Source organism: Microcebus murinus, chromosome 18 (assembly GCF_040939455.1).
Source record: "Microcebus murinus isolate Inina chromosome 18, M.murinus_Inina_mat1.0, whole genome shotgun sequence".
In the NCBI taxonomy this organism is placed as follows: Eukaryota; Metazoa; Chordata; class Mammalia; order Primates; family Cheirogaleidae; genus Microcebus; species Microcebus murinus.
In genome coordinates, this window is record NC_134121.1 from 7,786,805 (window position 1) to 7,807,341 (window position 20,537).

The window sequence follows — 20,537 nt, forward strand, 5'->3', positions numbered from 1 at the left end:
GAGCTCAAAAAGGGATGGGGTCAGGGCCAGCCAGGGTCAGGGGGCTGAGGGCTAGACAATTCTTGAGTCAGAGAGGGCCAGGGATCAAAGTGGGAGACAGTCAGAAATTGTGAGGGGTCGGGGTCAGGGTTGTAGTCGGGGTCAGGGCAGGCTCACCTGAGCACCCTGGGGGGGTGGGGTCAGCAGGCTTCCGGCCACCACGATCGCCCCGCTGAGCACAAAGAGGACGGCGGCGAAGTGCAGGTAGTGGATGCTCTCCAGGAGGGCCGGCCGCGTGTCCGGCTCGCCGCAGGGCGGGGCCGGGTGCAGGAATTCCAGGACCAGTCTGGTGGCCCCCACCACCAGCCCCACGATCAGGCCCCAGAAGGCCCCCTGGGAGGAGGGAGGCAGGGCGTGTGGGCTGCGGGAGGGACATCGAGCCCCCCAGACACACGCACAGGCTGCAGGGCAGGGGTGAACAAGCTGCAGCGCATCTGCGGGGTGAGGCTGGGAGCCCCCAGCCTGCCCTGCGTCCCTCCCTGCCACCCACCTGCTCATTGGCACGCCGCCAGAAGATGCCCAGGATGAAGACCGCAGTGATGGGCGGCGCCAGGGAGCTGGTCACCGACTGCATGTAGGTGAAGAGCTGCCCGCTGTTGGAGCCCTGCAGCACGGGGATCCAGGCCACGCTCACGCCGATGAGCACCACGATGACCAGCCTGCGGCAGCGGGCGCTGTCACCCCCGACCCTCTGCAGCCCTCCCCCACCTCCCCGGTCACTGGGACTTGCTCTCCAATCTGTCCCCTGCAGCCCCAGCCTCCTCCCTGGCCTCTGTCCATGCCACCAGTGACCTGGCCAGTCCCGTCCTGCACCACTCCCTTCCACAGCTCCGCGCCGCCTGCAGGACGGCCCCGACTCAGTGCTATCTGCTCCCTGCCGTCCCTGGGCCCCATGAGTCAACCCTTGAAGTCCTCCACGGCCACCCAGGTTCACCTGTCTCTCCTCGAAGGCACTTGTCCCAGCTGCTGCATGCACGTGTATTTGGGTGTTGCCTGTTTACTACCTGTGCCCCCTCCCGACTGGACGCGCTGGGCGGGCCGGAGCCTCATCTCCTTAGCTCACTGCTGTGTCTCCCGGCACACTGAACATTTGGTGATGGCACGAATGACCCACTGCCCTCGCGTCTGGGCCAACCGACCTCCTGGCAGTTGTTTGAACACTTCCCACCGCCCGTCCTCTGCAGTGGCCCCGGCCCCCCACCAGCTCTTTGCTGTTGACTCACACCCGTTACAGGGCAGCCTTCCTCCCAAGGGTGCAAGTGTTGGTGTCTGGACCCCTCAGCCATGAAGCCTGAGCCTTTCTGTGCCAGTGGAGCCCCTCCCCCACGCTCCCTGCACCCAGTCCTCCCATCTGCCCCTCCCCCATGCTCCCTGCACCCAGTTTTCTGTCTGCTCCTGTCCGCCCTGCCCCTGGGCCAAGAGCCCTTCCACAGCAGGGACGTGCTTCCTTTGTTCACTCAACAAACCACTCACGAGGTGCCCACCTGGGTTCAGGGCGCTGTGCTAGGAGCCCGACTCGGTGATGGAAAGGCCCTGGGCCTGCCCAGCACTCGGAGTCCAGCAAAGAAAACAGGTGAGCCTGTCACCTGCTCTCAGAGTGGGGCTGAGGGAGCTGAGAGAAAACATCAGTCTAGGAGGGGTTCCAAGAGGAGGGATCCCCAGAGCCTTGAAGGGGCGTGGGACTCGGCTAAGGGGACAGGGCTGGGGCGAGGTATTCATCTGCTGGCCCTGGCTGAGCACCCCCCAGCCCCAAGCAGGGAGGTGGGTGACGAGCACTGGAGCCCCGGCCGGGCCAGCATGGGTGACGGGGAGGCTGTGTGTGCAGCGGGGTGGGTCCCCCGCCCGCCTGCCTTTCCTCCCTTCCAGGCCTGCGGAGAGGGTGGAGGAAGGAGGTGCCGCCTTGATTAAGGCTAATTAACCCTTAGCTTGGCGGTGCTGCCTCATCAAAGGCTCAGGCGGGCTTCCATTAACACCTGCCACCCCGCCCTCTGCACACAGCTCCCGCGGCACTGGACTGCACAGCTCTGTGCCAGGCCACGGCCTCTCCAGCCAGCCCGGACCGGGCCCTCACCTCACCTTGCTGCCACGCAGCCAGCTCCAGGCCGCCAGAGGCCCCAAACCCAGAGCTGCTCCCCTGCCTGCCCTGCCCTTCCTCACCCCTCCCGCAAGGCTCGCCCATCCTCGGGAGGCGCATAAGCCCACCGCTTCCGCCACCCTCAGGAGGGACGGTCACAGCCAAGCCCCTCAAGGCGGGGTCTGCCTGCGTCCTGCACGCGGCCAGCTCGAAGGGCTGGGCCTTGGGCCCCACCCGTGGACTGGACAGCAGAGGAGGCAGGCGGGAGGGACAGCTCGAGGCAGGAGGGAAGGAACAGAGGACGGGGTGTGGGGGCTCGGGGCAAGCAAAGACACAGCCCCCGTCATTGCTGCTTCCGCCGGTGACAGCTCCCACAGCCCCTCAGCCTGACCCCGTCAGGGTCCCTGGCCTCCCCCTGTGGCCTCTGCTCTGCTCTGCTCTGTTGCCCCTTCTCCGTGAGTCCCCTGTCTCCATGATGGGGCCTCAGATCCTGCCACCCACCCTACCAGAGGCCCGAGACCCCACGGGGCGGTGGAAGTACGGCCCGAACCGTGGTGTTTAGGCAGCAGGAGGCTGAGACAGGGCTGAGTGGCTGCACGTGCCACCGGTTTCCCAGCGCTTCACCAGGGAGCGGGGCAGAGCTGACCAGCCTGACGCCGGCACGGGGCCCTTTTCTGCTGCTTTGAATTGGCTGCTGAGAGAACTTGGGCCCAGAGAGGGTGAGCCACCTGCCCAGCACCACACAGCCTGTGCCCTGGCCCACGGGGAGGCTGAACACCAGGCTGGCAGGGCAGGTGGGGGCGGGAGGGGCGTTGACTTGGCAGGAGAGGCGGGAAGGAGGTCGAGGGCCGGGTGGCCGGGCAGGTGAGCTGCACGGAGCAGACGCCTGGTGGGAGCAGGGGAGAAGCCTGCTTCTGAGCAGTCTGGGCAGTACTAGGCAGGGGACATGAGGGCCACTAGGCAGGTGCAGAGGCTACCAGTGTCCCAGGCCAGAGGGCCAAGGCACACGCTGGGTACATACAGGCGGGGACCCAGGTCCTGGTTCCGGGACGCTGGCACAGGGAGGGGCCTAGAGTGGGGTTTGTCCACAGAGGAGGTGCTGTGGTCAGGGCCTCTGCGAGGCCACACAGCGCTCGGGGGGGGGGCAGGGAAACCTGAGCGAAGAGGTGGCCAAGGGGCCGAGCGCCCAGGACGCACCCGTGTGGAGGCCTCCTGCGTGGTGAGAGGCGAAAGGCTCCTTGTTTTGGCGGAGCCTGCGGGCTTGCCGATGAGCTCACGCGCACACGCCACCGGGCGTGTCCCAACAGGGCCCTCCGACAGAAGCCGGGCTGTTTTGTGCTGGGACAACTGCCTGGGCTCTGGGGAGACCCCACCCCGGGGACAGGACCCTGGGCAGAGGGTGCTCTGTTGGCCAAGCTAAGCGCCGACGGCTGTGTCCCTCGGGCAGCAGAGTGGGGCCCACGTGGCTCAGGGGGTACGAGCAGGGGGACAGGAGTGGGACGAGGGGTGGGAGAGGGCCCAGGTAACGGCTGTGGGCACACACTCAGAGACTCCATGGAGCTCACCCCTACGGGACTCCTGGGTGCTGGCTGGGCACGGGATAGAGGGCGGGCCGGGCCAGCCCTCCATCAGGAGCGCCCAGGCGGGAGCCCAGCTGGATACGTTGGCCTCCTCGTGTGCTGCGGGAGGAAGCTGGCAGTAGTGCCCTGGGGCACGGGGGGAAGGGGGCTCATTTCCTGGCTGGGGTGTCAGGGAGGACCGCATGGGGGAGGGGATGCGGGGTAGAATCGGGAAAGCTCAGGTGAATCACTGAGACGGGTGAGGAGGGGACGAGCAGGGCTGGGAGGGCAGGAGCTCAGTGGGGCCAGGGCCCCCCAGGCGGTCCCCAGTGCTGGCACGGAGCCCTCTTTTGGGTGACTGGGAGCCGTCAGAGGGCCGGTGCTCAGGTCTGGGAGGACAGAGAGGTCTCAGGGACGGCGGGGGCAGGGAGGGCTGGCTCCACAGAGGGAGGGGGCTCCGGTCAGAGATGCACCCGACGACCGTGAAGGGGGACAGGTCCTCGGCCTCTCCTCTCCCCTCCTTCTTGCCATCTGCCCTTCTCCCTCAGCCCAGCTGGGGTGGGCATGTGGCCGGGTGCTCCCCAGCGCCGCCGTACCGGCCCACGAGCAGCAGCTCCCGCTCCCCAGCGCGGGGCCGCAGCCGCCTCCAGATGTCCATGGTGAACAGCGTGCTGCTGCTGTTGAAGATGGAGGTCAGCGAGGACATGAGCGCGGCCATCATCACGGCGATCATCAGCCCGCGCAGACCTGGGCGGAGGGGCTTGCTGTGACCCTGCCTGGCCCCCCTGGCCCCGGGCGCCCCCTGCCTGGGCCCCGCAGCCATTCGCAAGTCCCTGGGGCAGGGATCTGGGAGGGACAGAGGCCCAGGATGTCTGAGGTGAGCAAGACCCAAAAGTAGGCGGGGGGGGGGGGCAGGGCTGGGGGCTCAAGCAAGCACTTTGGGAGGTGGAGGCAGGAGGATCAATGGAGGCCAGGAGTTCGAGACCAGCCTGGGCAACAGAGCAAGACCCCATCTCTACAAAAAATAAAATGAGCTGGTCATGGCATCTGTAGGCCCAGTTACTCTGGAGGTTGAGGCAGGAGGATCACGTGAGCCCAGGGGTTAGAGGCTGCAGAGAGCTGTGATCACACCGCTGCACTGCAGCCTGGGTGACAGAGACCTCATACCTAAAAAATAAAAAATAAAAATAAATAAATAATAGGCTGGGGAGGCCAAGGACAGCCCACGGGGACGTGTGAACTTGCTGCTTGAGCCTACAGCTTGCTGGCAAAGCTAATTCGACTGTAATTACTGGTATTGTCTAGGACGCTAGGATCGGCTGGAGCCTGGCAGTTGACAAGGCACTTTCACACCCATGACTTCATTCACCGGAAGGATTATTAACCCGTTTGACAGCAGAGGAAACGGAAGCTCAGAGAAGGGAAGAGAGTTGCCCAGAGACTCACAGCGGGCCAGAGGCAGAACCTCGGGGTGGGGTGGGGGCGGTGAGGAAGGCTTGGGGCGGGACCCTCTGCTTGGAGGTCACACCCTGGGCAGGGCTCCTGTCTCACCCCAGCCTGCAGTGGCCCGGCTGGAACTTCCCACCATTTCCTGTGCGTGACAGGACCCAGCAGGCACAGGGGATCTTTCTGGTTGGTGCTGTCGCTCCCCAGCAGGGGAGCAAGGGAGGGCTCAGTCAGGGGTGGGGGAGGCATTGTTGTGCAAAGCCGTCTGGGGGTCGTGGGCTCAAGAGGGAGACCCCTAAAGAGGAGGAAGGATGCTTGACTGCCAACTCCCAGCTGTGTGGCTTCAGGCCAGTCACCTCCACTCTCTGGGCATTGATTGGTCTGAGTCAGTCTCCAAGGACTCTTGCAAGTTTTCATCAAGTGTTTAAGCACCTCCTTCACCTCTACAACCTGCCTGCCCATCTGTCTTCCACCCCTTGTCCTGGATAAGCCTGACATGGAGCCCCCCTTCCCTGGGGGTTCAGGCTTAGAGGTGCCATTTGTGTCCATGGGGTGGGGGTGGGTGGTTAGGGCGTCCCTCATCCAGAGCAGAAGGGGACGGCAAAACCCAGAGTCTGGGCGGAAGCCCACAGTGTGCGCCATCCTTGAGGGTAGTTTTCGTGAGCTCAGTCCCAGCAACAACGCTGAGGGTGGGGGAGTAGATGCCATCATCTCCAATTTACAAACCAGGACACTGAGGCTTCAAGGCTTCCAGCAGGGAAGTGACATGGCCCAAATATCTTGGCCAGCAAGCGGCAGAGCCAAGATTTGATCCCAGGTCTGTGCACTCACTTCCCTTGGGCCTGGGCTCTGCAGGAGGGACGGAGGGGAGGGAAGAGAAGGGGGATCACCTGAGGAACCAGGAAGCTTCAGGGAGGGGGCGAGAGGGAGAGGGGAAACTCAAGCCCCTGAGAATTCTGAGCTGAAAGGCTCTGGCTGCAAAGGGCTCAGAAAGCCGTTTCCTCTTTGTGCTCAGAGTGGGGCCTCCGTTGTTTTTACTTACACACCTCCTGTGTTGGGAACTCGCCACCCTGTATCAGACTGGCAGGGCTGCTGCCGCCATGAGAAACATGGAAAAAGCCGAAACCTGCCCCACAGTTCTACCTGTGGGCCCGCAGTGTCTCTGGGGGACACAGAGGATGGGGGCCCGTGGCTGCGGGTGTGGGGATGGGGATCCTGAGCTCCTGGTCCTGGCAGAGTAAGCAGCGGACTTGGGTTTGTGTCTCAGTCACTCCCTAACCTCATACAAGACACGTTCCCCTCTCTGTGCCTCAATTTCCCCATCTGTAAAATGGAGCCAATACCCTACCTCATTTAAGGAGAAGCTGTTTTGTACAAGGGCCTGGCACCCAGCAGACACGTAAGAGGAGAAAGTAAGTGACCTTTCTGGAGAGATGGTATAGCATGGGATGAGAGGACAAGGTCTGCAGGCAGATTAATTGGGTTCAAATCCCAGCTTGCAGCTTACCTGACATTGGACGTTGGCCAGGTCACTTAACCTCTCTGGGTCTCAATTTCCCTCCTTTAAAATGGGGATGAGACTAACAGCATTAGGGTCCCTGACTGAGGGGAACCCAGTGCATGAGCAGGAAGCCCCTGGGACGGTCCCAGCACTCGGTAGGCGCCGACTGTTTCCTACCACGGTGCTTCTCCTCTCTTCCCCTAGCAGCAGGACATCGGACCCAGATGTCATCTTGGATCCAGGGTGGCCCCCACTGCCCCCAGGGCCCTCCACGCTTACTGGGCCCCAGGTTCCACCTCGCCCACCCCCGCCCGGACCCCCCACCCGGCCTCACCTATGGGCATCAGCTCCATGACCAGCTTGGGGTAGGCGATGTTGGAGCAGCCGACCTCGGCCCCGCAGGCCCGCAGGCACTCGGACGGCACCACGCAGCCCACGTCATCTGCGAGACAAGGACGCTCGGTGCAGACAAGGCACCGCGCTGGGCCAGACCCGGCTGGGGCGGGGCCTGTCCCTACGGGCCGGAGCCTCCCGTCTGGGCCATGAGGAGGGGTGTCCTCTGGGAACTCTTCTGGCTCCAACGCCCCTGACTCTTTCCCCACCCTGCCCTCCATCACAACCCCTTCTCCCTGTCCCCACATCCCCAGGCCAGGGGCTGGGCTGCAGTGTGGCCCTGCCCACGTGAGCAGCTGGCCGTAGAGCCTATCTAGGGTGCCAGTCTCCCCACTCCCCGTCCCAGCCATTCTGGCCTCGGTGTCACGCCTGCAGCTCAGAGGGTGAGAGCCCCAGTGCCACCAGCAAGGCCTGCCTGCTTGAGCTTGCCTGCTGTAGGCGAGGGGTCACTGGCCCTCAACCCCGGGGTCAGAGCTTCCGGCCAGGCCATTTCCTGAGCCAAAGCCCAGAACTCCAATGGGTCAGCTTCTCGGTGGTCCGTAAGACCCTCTGTGATCCAGACCCCTGCCCCTCCTGGTCATGCACCTTGCTCCCCTCACCCCACCCCTGCTGTAGCCACGCGCCTTCCCAGGGGCTGCCTCCTCCCCCGTCCCTGCTCTCCATCTGGCCCCTCTCCCCACATCATTTTTTTCCTCATTCCTTGTCATCCCTGACGTGTTTACCGGGTTCTCGCCTCTTCCCTATGGTGGGAAGCCCCGCGAGGATGGGGACTTTGCCATGTGCTGTCTCCGTGGCTGGGGCAGTGCACACGGGTCATCCCTTGAATGAATGAATGCATGCATGAATGAATGAATTTCCTGGGCCTGGGCCAGCCCCGGGCTGAACCATAACTGTGGGCGTCCTGGCCCCCAGCCCTGTGTGGGGCAGAACCCCGCCCCTGCGCCCGGGCCACTCCGCTCTGCAGGACTGTGGCCCCGGGCAGTCGCGGGTCTGCTTGCCTCCCTCACCAGCAACACGCAGCTGCCGAGGGAGTTGACTGACCCCACGCTCACTCTTCCTCCCATAAAAGACTTTCCACAGACCTCTGGCCCCTGCCCCAAGGGTGTTCAGCAGGGCCCATGCAGCGCAGAGCAAACAGGAGACCGCGACTGTGGGGGTTCAGGGACAGAAGCCAGGCCCACGTGCACAGGAGGCAGGAAAGGGAGCCTCCTCAAATGCGGGGGCCTGCGGGAGGCCAGTAAAGTCTCAACAGGGCGTTTCTGTGCAGCCACCCCTCCACACGCCCCTTCTGCGAGGTCCTGCGGCAGACGCCCAGCCACGGAGGAGGGTGGGTCTCGGAGCCCTTCCTCTAGGCCACCTCCGCCCCCGCCACGACCAGCATGCCCACACTCCAGTCCCCAGCCCAGCCTCTCTGAGCCCTGGACAGTCGGGGCCATCCGCCAGGCAGCTCCCCAGGCGGCGTCTCCTCCCCGCCTGCCAGCCCCAGGCCCTTAAATCACAGCTCTCCTCGTGCCACGTGCTCCTCAGGACCCTCCTCCCCACCTGCCACCCCAGGAGCCCGTGGCATCCTGGAAATGAGGGCCTTTTCTGTGGCATTCAAGGTCCTTGAAAACTGGTCCCGGAACCTCCCATCCCAGCACTGGGCGCCAGCCGCCCTGACCTGCTTGCATTTTCTCACACACGCCCAGGCTCTGCCGCCTCCCTGGCCTCCAGACGCCACTGTCCACTCAGCCCCACCCCCACCCTGTCTGCCTCGGGCTTCCAGGCCCAGGAAGGGCTTGCCCGCTGAGGCCCTCCCTGGCTCCCCCCAAGCCCAGGCAGTAGCAGCTTCCTCCCCAGGGCTCCTAAGGCCGAAGACTGAATCACAGTTGTTTGTTTACACAGTCTACCTCTCCACCAGAACAGGAGCTCCCCAAGGGCAGACACTGGGTTTGAATCATCTCCAAGTCCCAGGTATCGCCCAGCCCAGGGCTGCGCCCAGAGGAGACATTCTGTGAACATTTGTTGAATGAAGGAATGAGTAAGTGAATGAATGCTGGGAAGTAGGGAGGAAAGGCACAGGGGGAGAGGAGAAGAGGAAGAAAGGATCCTAGAAAGAGCCATGGAGGAGTTCAGGCACCATTTGATCCAGCTGCCCTACCTTACCGCCTCCACCCCCCACTGGTTTTGCAGGACCAGAAAGGACATAACTTGCCTGGAACACACAGCAGAGCAGGGACAGAGCCTGGGGCCCCATGGCACGACCCTGACGCCACGAGGGTCAGGTGATGGACTCTGAGCCTGCACCAGCTGAGTCTGGCACTTAGAGGGCCCAGCCCTCCTGGGAGGGCCAGGCGAGGTGTCGCAGGCACATAATGGCTCAGAAAGCACAGCCAGGAGATTCTCCCCAAGTTTGCCCAGCCCACTGCAGGCTGCCGGCACGGGGCACCACCTCTGCACCACTGGTTCAACCAAGTGCTGTGCTGAACAGCAAGAAAGAACAACCTCTCCTGTATGAGAACAGCGGTGGCAGTGTCGCCATCGAAACACAGTCCCCCAGTGTGCCAGCTGCCAGGTGCAGCCCAGGGACCCGTGAGAGTGGGGGACCAGGCCGGGTTGCCCTGGCTTCTGCAGGCCTGGGCGCTCCCGAGCAGCCCGGCCGACCAGGAGCTGGGAGCTGACCCTGCCCTTGCCCCGTGCCTGCCCTCCCCACAGCAGTGCAAGCCCTGCTTGGTTATGGGACTGTGCCACCTCCTCACTGCCCCCCCACCTCCGCTGCAACCAGCAAAGGGAACTTCTAAAGCCATCCCGTGCGCACGTCCCCCTGCTCACAGCCCTCTGTGGCTCTCCAGCCCCTGCAGGGGACCGTGGGCTCTATCCAAGGCCCCCCACCCGGGTGGCCACCCTCACCCCACTCATTTCACCCCGACTTCTGGCACCCAGGCTCTCTTGGACACCTCTGTGTCTGTTTGCGGCTCCCTCTCCTGGAATACCTTTCCCTCTTCATAAACCAAGGGGTCCATGCCCATTCCTCAGGCTCATTATGGATGTCCGGGGCCCCGGCTTTGGGGCAACAAGCTCCATGGCACCAATAACTCCATGACCTGTGTCTACCCTGCCTCACCACCAGACTCTGACTGTGGGACCTTAGGGAGAAGCCCAGGCCCCAACAATCTCTGCCAGCGTTTGCTGACCGACTGAATGATCCTCTCTGAAGGAGGCCAGCAGACACAACACGTCAAGGGGTAATCAAGGTGTTCCCTACTCCCCAGCCAGGCCTGGTCACCCCTGGGAGCCAGCCCAGACACTGCCGTTGCTATAGGAGCAGGAGAAAGGCTCGCAGGCCTGGGTTCGAGTCCAGCTCTCCCAATCCTTTGCAGTGTGCTCCGAGTGATTGCTTAAAGTCTCTGAGGCTGTTTCCTCCTCTGTAAAAACCCTTCTGGGGACATCCATAGGCCAAAAACCTAACCTCAACCTAAACTACACATTTTATATAAACTTAACTCAAAATAGATCATATGGCTGGTCCCAGTGCAAGGGTGTTTGTTTACCACTAATTGATCACAACCAGTTACAGATTCCTTTGTTCCTTCTCCACTCCCACTGCTTCACTTGACTAGCCTAAAAAATAAAAATAATTTTAAAAACCTAGCCTAGGCCGGGCGCGGTGGCTCACGCCTGTAATCCTAACACTCTGGGAGGCCAAGGCGGGAGGATTGCTCGAGGTCAGGAGTTCGAAACCAGCCTAAGCAAGAGTGAGACCCCGTCTCTACCATAAATAGAAAGAAATTAATTGGCCAACTAATATATATAGAAAAAATGAGCCAGGCATGGTGGCGCATGCCTGTAGTTCCAGCTACTCGGGAGGCTGAGGCAGGAAGATTGCTTGAGCCCAGGAGTTTGAAGTTGCTGTGAGCTAGGCTGACGCCACGGCACTCACTCTAGCCTGGGCAGCAAAGTGAGACTCTGTCTCAAAACAACAAACAAACAAACAAAAACCTAGCCTAAAAAAGTAAATTAACAGAAAACAAAATAGATCACAGATTTCAATGTAAAATATAAAAAAACTATCAAACTTTTGGGAAAAAAATAGGAGAAAATCTTCAGGCCCTGGGTCTAGGCTGTGAAAGTTGATCTTACAAATTGGGCCATTTTTGTCACACTCAACTAAAACAGAGTCAAAAGGTGGAGAGAGCAGTTGGGGGCACATAGCATTGCTGAAAGAACGCAATTCTCCGTGAGCCTGGCTGCTGAAACTGCCTGTGTAACCTGAAACCAGTTTTATCTACAGCTGCTGAGATAACTTGCTACAGCTCTAGGACTGCTTTGGCCACTGCCATCACTGACCAGTCAGAACTTTCCAGCTCCCCAACTCTTGCTAGTGCCAACGAACTTTCTCAAAGAACAGTAGGTAACGTTTCTGCTTTTTATAAAACCCCGAACCTACTCTTTGTTCTTTGGACATACCAAAGACCACGAGGTGTGTGTGTATGCCCCGAAGTGCAGTTCTTTCTTCCTAAATAATACCATTAAATGTAGTGATTCTACATTTTGTTTTTTTTAAGCTATAGTCTCGCTCTGTTGCCCTGGCTAGAGAGCAGTGGCATCATCATAGCTCACTGCAACCTCAAACCTGTGGGCTCAAGTGATCCTTCTGTTTCAGCCTCCAGAGTAGCTGGAACTAAATGCATAAGTCACCATGCCAGGCTAATTTTTTTTTTTTTTAGAGACAGGGTCTCACTATATTTGCCTAGGCTGGTCTTGAACTCCTGGCCTCAAGCAATCTTCCTCCTTCAGCCTCCCAAAGTACTAGGATTACAGGCATAAGCTACTGAGCCCAGCCTCATCTCTACATTTTTCTTTTTTTTCTTTTTTTGAGACAGAGTCTCACTCTATTGCCCTGGCTAGAGTGCTGTGGCGTCAGCCTAGCTCACAGCAACCTCAAATTCCTGGGCTCAAGCAATCCTCCTGCCTCAGCCTCCCAAGTAGCTGGGACTACAGGCATCTGCCACCATACCGGCTAATTTTCCTATATGTTTTTAGTTGGCCAATTAATTTCTTTCTTTTTTTAGTAGAGATGGGGTCTCGCTCTTGCTCAGGCTGGTCATCTCTACATTTTTATTTTGACCCTGGCAAGGCAAGGAGTTTTTAGACTTGACATCAAAAGCATGATTCATAAAAGGAAAAGTTGATCAATCGGACCTCATCAAAATTAAAAACTTTAGCTCAGTGCAAGATACCTGTGAAGGTACAGACTGGGAGAAAATATTTGCAGGCCACATACCAGACAAAAGCCCTGCATCTAGAATATGTAAACAGCTCTCAACACTCAATAGTAAAGAATAGAAAATCTGATTAGAAAATGGGCAAAAGACATGAACAGACATTTCACTGAAGAGGGCAGAGAGATGGTAAATTAGCACGTGAAAAATGTTCAGTGATACCAGCATCAGGATAGTGCAAATTTAAATCACAGTAAGGTATTGCATACCTATCAGAGTGGGCAAAATAAAAAACTAGTGGTGACAGCACACCTGCTCAAGGACATAGAGAAACTGGGTCACTCACACATTGTGGAGAGAACGTAAAATGATGCAGACACTCCGGGAAACAGTGTGGCGGTTGCTCAATGAGCAGGCAGGTACCGCGGGACCAGGAGCAGCACGCAGGCGCCTGTGCCAGACAGGCGCAGCCCGCGAGCACGTGCGCGCTCGGATGCTCGCGGCAGGTTACTGGCAATAATGAAAAGCTGAAAACAAGCCACATGTGCTTTGGCCACTGAGGTGGTTAGGCCGTGGCAATCCACACTAGCTGAATGCTAGTCAGCAGTGAAAAGGAGCAACCTGTATGAGACGCTGGACAATTATGCCGAGTGGGAAAAAGAAGCCAGTCCCAAAAGTTTGCGTCCAGTGTTTCCCATTTATACAGCATCCTTGAAATAACAAAACTGCAGCGTCGTGGATCAGAGTAGTGGTTGCCAGGGGTTAGCGACGGGGGAGGAGGGGAGGTGTGGGCGTGGCCGCACAGAGGGAGAGCTTTGCCCTGGCGGGACAGTTCTGTCTTGCTGTGATGGCTACACACATGGACACATGATATAAGGTGGCACACACTGCTACACAGGCACACACAAATGACAGCACTTAAAACTGGTGCAAACTAAATAAGCTCTGTGGATTGCACCAATGTCAATTTCTGGCTGTGATATCATTGTATTAATACAATAGCTACGCAAGATGTCACCACTGGGGGAAACTGGGTGAAGGATGCAGATGACCTCCTTGTTCATTTGTTTTTACAACTTCCTGTGAATGGATAATTATGGGCAGGTAACTGCAGTGGTTGGAAGGCCTGAGGTCTTTCAGCCCTGAGCCCCAGGGCCTCTGTGTACTGGTAAGAACAAAAGGAGAAGCTGAGGCCCAGAGAGGGTGGGGGTGGGAGGTCCACAGTGGCAGAGAAGCTGTAAATGACCGTCAGGGATCCAGGCAGGGTTCACCCACTGGGACCACCGCCCCTGTCCCCTGTCGGGCCCTGGAGGCAGGCGAGCATGCAGGTCTGTGCGCAGGCACGCGGGAGGGGCCCAGGTCAGGCCCCTCCATTCAGACTCAGTGTAAAGCCCTCAGGGCCAGGTGGGGCTGTATGGCAGGGACTGCAGGACTGAGGCTTGAGGGTCAGTGATGGGAACCACAGGGTGCTAGGCCTGAGAGCAGTCACTGCTCAGGGCAGTGGACTCAGGGGCAAGGAGGCCTGACAGGTGACGCATGGCAGGTAAGGAGGGGGTCTGAGAGCACAAGGCCTGGAGATGTCACCAGCCAGCCCTCAGCAGCAGAGAGCAGTGTCCTCAGGGCCTCAAACCAGCCCCATCCAGATCCAGAGCAAGGATGGGGGCGGGGAGGGCTGGCCTGGGTGCCTGGCAGACTGGCTGTGCCACGCCATGGGGTGGGGGCTGTCTGTCAGGCTGAGTTTAATGGGCTTTGCCGTCCCACGGCCCTGACAGCTTGCCTTCAGTTGTGGTCTCCACACCCCCCATAACTGGGGTCCCAAGCCCAGGGGAAGCCAAGCGGAGAGAGAGCTGGACCTGACCCCAGTCCATAGCAGCCCTCTGGGCCCCTCCCTGCCCCAGGGTTCAGGTGGGGCACTGCTCATGGCACAGGACCAGCCAGGAGCCCCCTTCCCGCAGGGAGCAGGGCTCAGGACTAAGAAGTGGTGCCTGCTCGCCCCACACTGGCTCTGTGAAAGCCCCTGAGGTGGGCTCAGACAGTGCCCAGACCCTGCCTGGGGGCTTCCCGTCCAGGACCCCAGCCATCCTTCTAACACTGGATGGCTGGGTATCTATACAGCTGCATGGACTTCTCATCCCACCTCCAAGACTGGGCACAGCTACTGGTGGTCCGGGATGGCCAACAGGCCCTAGAGTCACGGGGGTGCCAAAGCTGTTGACCCGCTGTGTGACCTCAGGGAGAACACCTTCCCTCTCTGGGCTGCAGTGTTCGGGGAGCTCCAGGGCTTTGGCCTCTGAGCTTTCTGAGAATTCAAGCAACAGCGGGACAGGGGCGGCACACTGGCCCCACGTCTGTTAGTGTCTGTCGAGGGGTGAATCAGCTTCCGGCCCCGCCCCGGGACGGCACGTGACCGCAGGTGTCGGCTGCGGGGTGGGCGGGGCGACACTTAGTCTCACCGGCCGGCCTTGCCCTGCCCGGCCCCGGCCCCCCGCCGCATGTGCGCCCCGCCCGCCCGGTAAGTGCGCCCCGGAGCCCCCAATCCCGGGTCCCGCGGGCCGCCGCCGCCAGCCCGCCGCGCTTCCGGGTCCCCGGGACCCCTCCCCGAGCCCCGGCCTCCTCCGGGCAGGCCTCTCGGGTTGCAGAGCCCGGCCCCGGGGAATTTGCGACCGCTCCCTTCCCGGAAGCCCTGGAGATGCCGGGCGCAGCGGAGCCCGCGTGCAGCCGCCGCCTCCGCTCGCGCACCCGTCCGAGGGCCCCTCAGAAGTTGCCGGGGACTCGGGAAGCCTTCTGGGTTGCGGTCCCTGTCCCCTCCGCACACCGGCGCGCCGGACCCTGGGACGTGGCCCTGTCCCGACACCCCCTGCATCCTCCCACCCCCGGCCCGGCCCTCCGGTCGCCCCGCCCCGCCCCGCCCCGCCGCCCCTGCGCCCGCGCGGCTCACCCGTCTCTCCGCAGGTCGCTCGTGGGCAGAGAGCAGGGCGCGGCGGCCCGGAGCGCGGGCCGAGCTTGCCGGATCAAGACCCGACCCTGCCGAGCGCTCCCGTCACCCACCCGCCGCCGGCAGGAGGGCGCGGGAGGTGGCACCATGGCCTTCTCCCAGGTGCAGTGCCTGGACGACAACCACGTGAACTGGCGCTCCAGCGAGTCCAAGCCCGAGTTCTTCTACAGCGAGGAGCAGCGCCTGGCGCTGGAGGCCCTGGTGGCCCGAGGCCGCGACGCCTTCTATGAGGTGCTGAAGCGGGAGAACATCCGCGACTTCCTCTCCGAGCTGGAGCTCGGGCGCATCCTGGAGACCATCGAGGTGTACGACCCGGGCTCCGAGGACCCGCGGGGCGTGGCGCCCTGCCCGGGGCCTGAGGACCTCGCGGTCGGGGACGGCGAGGAGGCCAGCGCGGCAGGAGGGGCGCCCGCTGAGGCCAAGCCGCTGCCCTCGCTGGAGTACTGGCCGCAGAAGTCGGACCGCTCCATCCCGCAGCTGGACCTGGGCTGGCCCGACACCATCGCCTACCGCGGCGTGACCCGGGCCAGCGTCTACATGCAGCCCCCGATCGACGGGCAGGCCCACATCAAGGAGGTGGTGCGCAAGATGATCGGCCAGGCCCAGAAGGTGAGGGGCGCAGCGGGAGTCGGGCCGGGGCGGCCGGTCCTCAGTATGCCCGGCCTCGGCCTCGGCTGTGGACCTCCACACGGTCCCCAGGGGTCTCTTGGCAGCTCCCCTGGCTGTCTTCTGGAAGTTTCCTCCTCCGCTTCCTGGGGTTCCTGGGTTTCTTTGCAGAGGGGTAGGGTGCCTGGGTTCTCTAGCAGGTGACAGTGGGCTGCCCCATCTCAAAGGGCCTTTGTGCCTCCCTGGGGGATGTTTTTGGTTTCCCCAGTCCTGGGGAGCAGGTTCCCCAAAAGAAGGTGCTGTGATGGTGTGGGGCGGGGAGGAATCTCTGGGCCATTCCTCACTCTCCCTTAGGGTGGCTCTGATTCACCCTGAGAAGCAGGAGGCTCTCCCACACACCTTGAGATCTCTGGTGGGGAGAGCTTTTGTTGGAGTTAGGGAGATGGGCGTGGGGATTGACAATGAGCCTAAGCCCATCTGAGGCTGACCTGGAGGTCTGAGTTCAAATCTGTTTGTTTTCTGGCTGTGCTGAGCATCTGAGAGTGAGTTGCTCACCCTCTCTGAGCCTCTGTGAATTTTGCAACGGCAGAAACTTTCCAGGTTGGGATGCATAGATAGAGGTGGTGTGGTCCTCATTGGTGGAAGTGGAGTGAGTCCAGCCAAGGGTTGTCCACCTGGATTCAATTTTGCCACTGGAAGGGACCTCAAGTGTTCTCTGGACCTTCCCTCCCTGACTCCTGCCAGGCCATGGAGAGCTCCAGCTGTGGGTGGGTGACCATTTCTTGGCTGACACACGGACACACATTCTGAGAAGGGGTGCTTGCCACTTGCAGAAACAGCCAGGCCACTGCTGGACAGCTGTGCTCATGAGCAGGTGCTCCTTCCTGCTGAGTGGAAGTCCCTTTTCATCGTTTCAAAGCTCCTCCTGGCATGACTGATACAGCCTATCTAGTGAGCTCTGTTGACAAGGATTCTGAAGGCAGGTCTGGCCGCCGGTTGTGGGATAAGGTAGTCCTGGCATGGTCTCACCTCTTCGCACGTCTTCACTGTTCCAGTCCCAGAGCAGGGCCGCTAACTGCACAAGGCCAGAATGCTGGCTTTGGGGACCACCCTGGCTGACAGACGGAGCCTGGGGCAGCACGTGGGCAGAGAAACCAGAAGTGGGTCAGGAGCTGACGAGGTGGCCCGGACTCAGGTTTCCAGGGAGGTGGAGTCCCTGCCACACCAGGGGCGGCTGAGTCAGCCAGTCACCTCGGAGCCTGGCCTGGCTCGCAGCCGCCTGCTCCCACCCCGCCGGCTCACCCCGGCAGCTCTGTGGCTTCGGGTTTCTGGCCTGCGGAGTGGAGGTGGTGAGGATGGAAGCTGCACCTTTGGCTATTGTGGAGATGGGCTATCAGGAGACGGAATGAGGAAGGAGTTGGAGGAAGAGGAGGTGGAGGAAGGGACCTTCCTAGTTTTCAGGCAGAATGACCCGCCCCACACCTGCCTCAGGGTAGGAGGGTGCTGTTGTCGCTGATGGAGATGACTCTGGTTGGAGGCCACAGCACCCGGTCCCCTGAGAGGACCTGCTGGGACCCCTTTACCCAGCCTTCACCCCCTTTTTAAAAACGGGGAAGCCGTGTCCCTGGGGGAGGGGGCTTGATTTGCTGTGCCAGGGCCCCTTCCACGCCTCTCCTCCCCATCGGCAATAGGAGGGATCGGGCGGAAGAACCAGAGGGTCTAGTCTCTTGCAGACAGGAGGACGGACAGCCCAGCCCAGGGGTGGGCACGTGTGGGTCCCTGCTGGCCTCACTCGCTCCCCCGTCTCTATGGCCACAGCTGAGACCAGCACTCCATGCAGTCCCATGGGCCCCAGAGCTTCATTTGCTTCCCACAAAAGTCCTGCAAGGTTATTGGTGTCACCTGTCTAAAGTGACAGGGCCAGGAAGAAGTCCGTCTGGGGTTTGAGCCCTGGTCTGTCTGTGTGGCACCACCATGGGTGATTTCCTGCGGCCCCCCACAGGTGGGCCCTGCCCTCTGCTTTTACACCCCTCAAGACAGGGCACTGGCTCTGAGACTGCCCCGCCCCCACCCTCAGACAGAACGCAACAGGAGGGGCCTTAGACTTGCTGGAGGCCAAGCGCCTTGTCTTACAGACAGGGACACTGAGGCATATAGCACTGTGGCGAGCCAAGCCCCTGCTCTCAGGCTCCAAGTACTTCCCTTCCATGTCCATCCTGGGACGCAGGGCCAACGGCACCTGTAGCGGCTGTAAGAGCAACACCGCTGCGTACTGAGTGCAAGGCACTTCACAATCTCCGGTAGTGTTATCTGCCCCATTTTTCAGATGTAGAAACTAAGGCCTGACTGGTTAGTCCCTGCCCAAGGTCACCTAGCTAGTTCTTGGGTGGAGGGGAGACTAGGCCTGTGCTGCCCTCCAACTCTAGGACGAGTCCCCCACCCCTTGTGCCCTGGCCCTAGCAGGACAAAGTGACAGCAGGGCCTTGGGGGGGCGGCTGATCCAGGCCACCTGCAACCCTCCGTCTCCCCTGCCCCAGCTGCGTCCCAGGCTAGCAAGGGCTGGGCTGGGACACCCTGCCCGGAGTTCTCCCGCCTTATCTCTCCTGTGAGTCACCTGTCGTCCCCTTGCTCCCACCTCCTTTTCTCACCTGGCACCAGAGTAGGAGAACCCATCCCCCACCTGTGGCCTGGCACGGGGATGCCTCTGTCCAGGCTACCTGGCCGCACACTGCCCCTTCCCAAGGGGCCTTCTGGGCGAGGGCTGCTGGCGCTGAGTCAGGGAGGCCCAGCCCGCCACCTCCTCACTTACCTGCCCTGTCTCAGCACAACAGGCAGACCCTGGGGCAGGGAAGTGACACAGCACACACACGCATGCAGGGGAGCGGCCGTGTTCCTGTCAGGACCACTGCCAGATCCACCCCCTTCCCAAAATACTGGAATGGAGCTAGCGGGCACAGTACCAGGAGCCAAGGGTGCTGGGGTCAGGTCCCTGCTCTGCCTCTGCCTGGCTGTGCGACCAGGACAAGTCCCAGCTCCTCTCTGAGCCCCGATCATACCACCTGTAAAATGGGTACAGGCCTCCAAGACTGTTGAGGGTCCCTTCAGCTGTGACCCCCTCCTGCCTGGTGATTCTAGACTCCTGGGACAGGACGCAGATGGGTCCTGGGTCTCACTGCCCTGGCACATGTCTGGAACCACGGTGGCTTGTGCCCTCTGAGCTTCGCTCCAGCCTCAGTGGGCTCCAATTCTGGTATGGAAGGTCCTCTGCCTGCCCTTCCCCCTGCCCCCGGGAGCCAGGGGTTTGTCTGGGGAAAACCTGCTGTGGGGTTCCAGCCGCATACCAGAGGCCGGGCCTGTAGGATCACGCCTGGGAGGGCCAAGCCCGGCCGTGCTCGGCTGCAGCCTCCGAGAGGGGTGAGGCTGGGCCGGGCCCGGGAGGGGGCCAGGGAGGGACAGCCGCAGCCAAGACAAGTGGCTCTTCCAGCAGATGCTGGGCACCCCAGCATGATGGCGCGGGCTGTGGGCCCAGGGTGAGGCCCTGGCGGCAGGGGCGAATCACCTTCCCCATTGTACAGTTGAGGAGATTTCGGGAGGGCGCGGTGCAGTGGCCAAGGCCAGCCTCGAACCCCAGATCTCTGCCCGCCACACCAGGGCTTGGAACAGACCCGGAGAAGTTAAGTGGAGCCCAGTTTCATGGTGCCTGACGAACCCCACATCTCGTCTGCCCAGCCCCTGCCCTCTCGCGCTGACGTCCTGGCCGCGGCTCGGCTCCAGGAGAACAAAAGCGGCTTAATGAGGCGTTCACCAAATGCCAGCTCCACGCCAGGTGCTGAGTGGGCACCTCACCTACACCGTGATCCTCACCACAGCGCCATACAGGAGGTGTTGTCGCCCTTGTTCGGATGAGGAAACCGAGGCTCGGTGGGCCTCAGAGAGGGCGAACGAGTTGCCCGAGGTCACAGAGCTGATAACTGGCGGAGCTGGGCCCAGACCCCAGGTCTGAGCGCCCCGTTCCCTGGAGAAGCAGCGTGACCGTCCTTCTCAGCCCTGCCCCTGGGTGGACACAGCGGAGCCTCACGCCTGCCCCCCGCTTGACTCAGGACAGTGAAAGCATGTCACGAGGCTCCCTGGCACGGGAACACTGGGCTCCCTGGTGAGGGACAGGTGGGGCAGCAGTCTGAGCACACCGGGACTCCAAGGACGGGGATGGTGAGCACGGCCACTGCCTGTCTCTGGCTGGGAGTTGCCGGGTCCCTTCCTGGGGACCAGGAAGGTGGGCTCTCACCGCGTGCCTCAGCTAGGCAGCTGGGACGGCCCGCAGCGCCGCCAGCTGGAGCCCCGGAGCGAGCCCAGGTTCACGCCCAGGCTGCTGCCACGGGTCGGGGCAGCTGCCTCCTGCCTGCTCTGGCAGCTCCCCGCTGGTGCCCAGGGCTGGCCGCTGCCAGGGTGGGGACCATCTGATAACATCATCCCAGGTGTTGGCTCCTGGCTTCTGCAAGGCTCCCTGTCCCACGGTGCTTGCGTCTTAATTAAGCGTTTAGGGGAGAGTCGGGAGCAGCACAGCGCAGGGACGCCCTCGCTCCTGTGGCCCGAGAGGCGGGGCCTGCCGGCATGCTCCGGCGTGGCTGGCGGGGATTGGGTTCTGCAAAGGCCCGGGTCTCCCTCGTGCAGGAGACTCGCCCTGAAGCTGAGGGTCCCGGCTTACATACCCCGCTTAGCCACT

General features: G+C 61.4%; 2 protein-coding genes across 3 annotated transcripts in view; one reads left to right on the top strand and one right to left on the bottom strand.

Annotated features, from left to right (window-relative positions):
* The window catches only part of SLC5A10 (solute carrier family 5 member 10), a 62,036-nt gene that overhangs the window by 619 nt on the left and 40,880 nt on the right, over window positions 1-20,537 (bottom strand). For both annotated transcript variants that reach the window (XM_012747984.2, XM_012747982.2), the window contains 4 exons: window positions 6,954-7,061; window positions 4,269-4,419; window positions 530-698; window positions 157-372 (listed from right to left, as the gene is read on the bottom strand). In XM_012747984.2, the coding sequence (XP_012603438.1) occupies window positions 157-372; window positions 530-698; window positions 4,269-4,419; window positions 6,954-7,061 (644 nt within the window). The remainder of the gene's footprint in view (window positions 1-156; window positions 373-529; window positions 699-4,268; window positions 4,420-6,953; window positions 7,062-20,537) is intronic.
* The window catches only part of FAM83G (family with sequence similarity 83 member G), a 31,226-nt gene continuing 25,713 nt past the window's right edge, over window positions 15,025-20,537 (top strand). Inside the window, exon 1 of the mRNA XM_012747979.3 lies at window positions 15,025-15,817. Coding sequence (XP_012603433.2) covers window positions 15,296-15,817 — 522 coding nt within the window. The 5' untranslated portion in view covers window positions 15,025-15,295. The remainder of the gene's footprint in view (window positions 15,818-20,537) is intronic.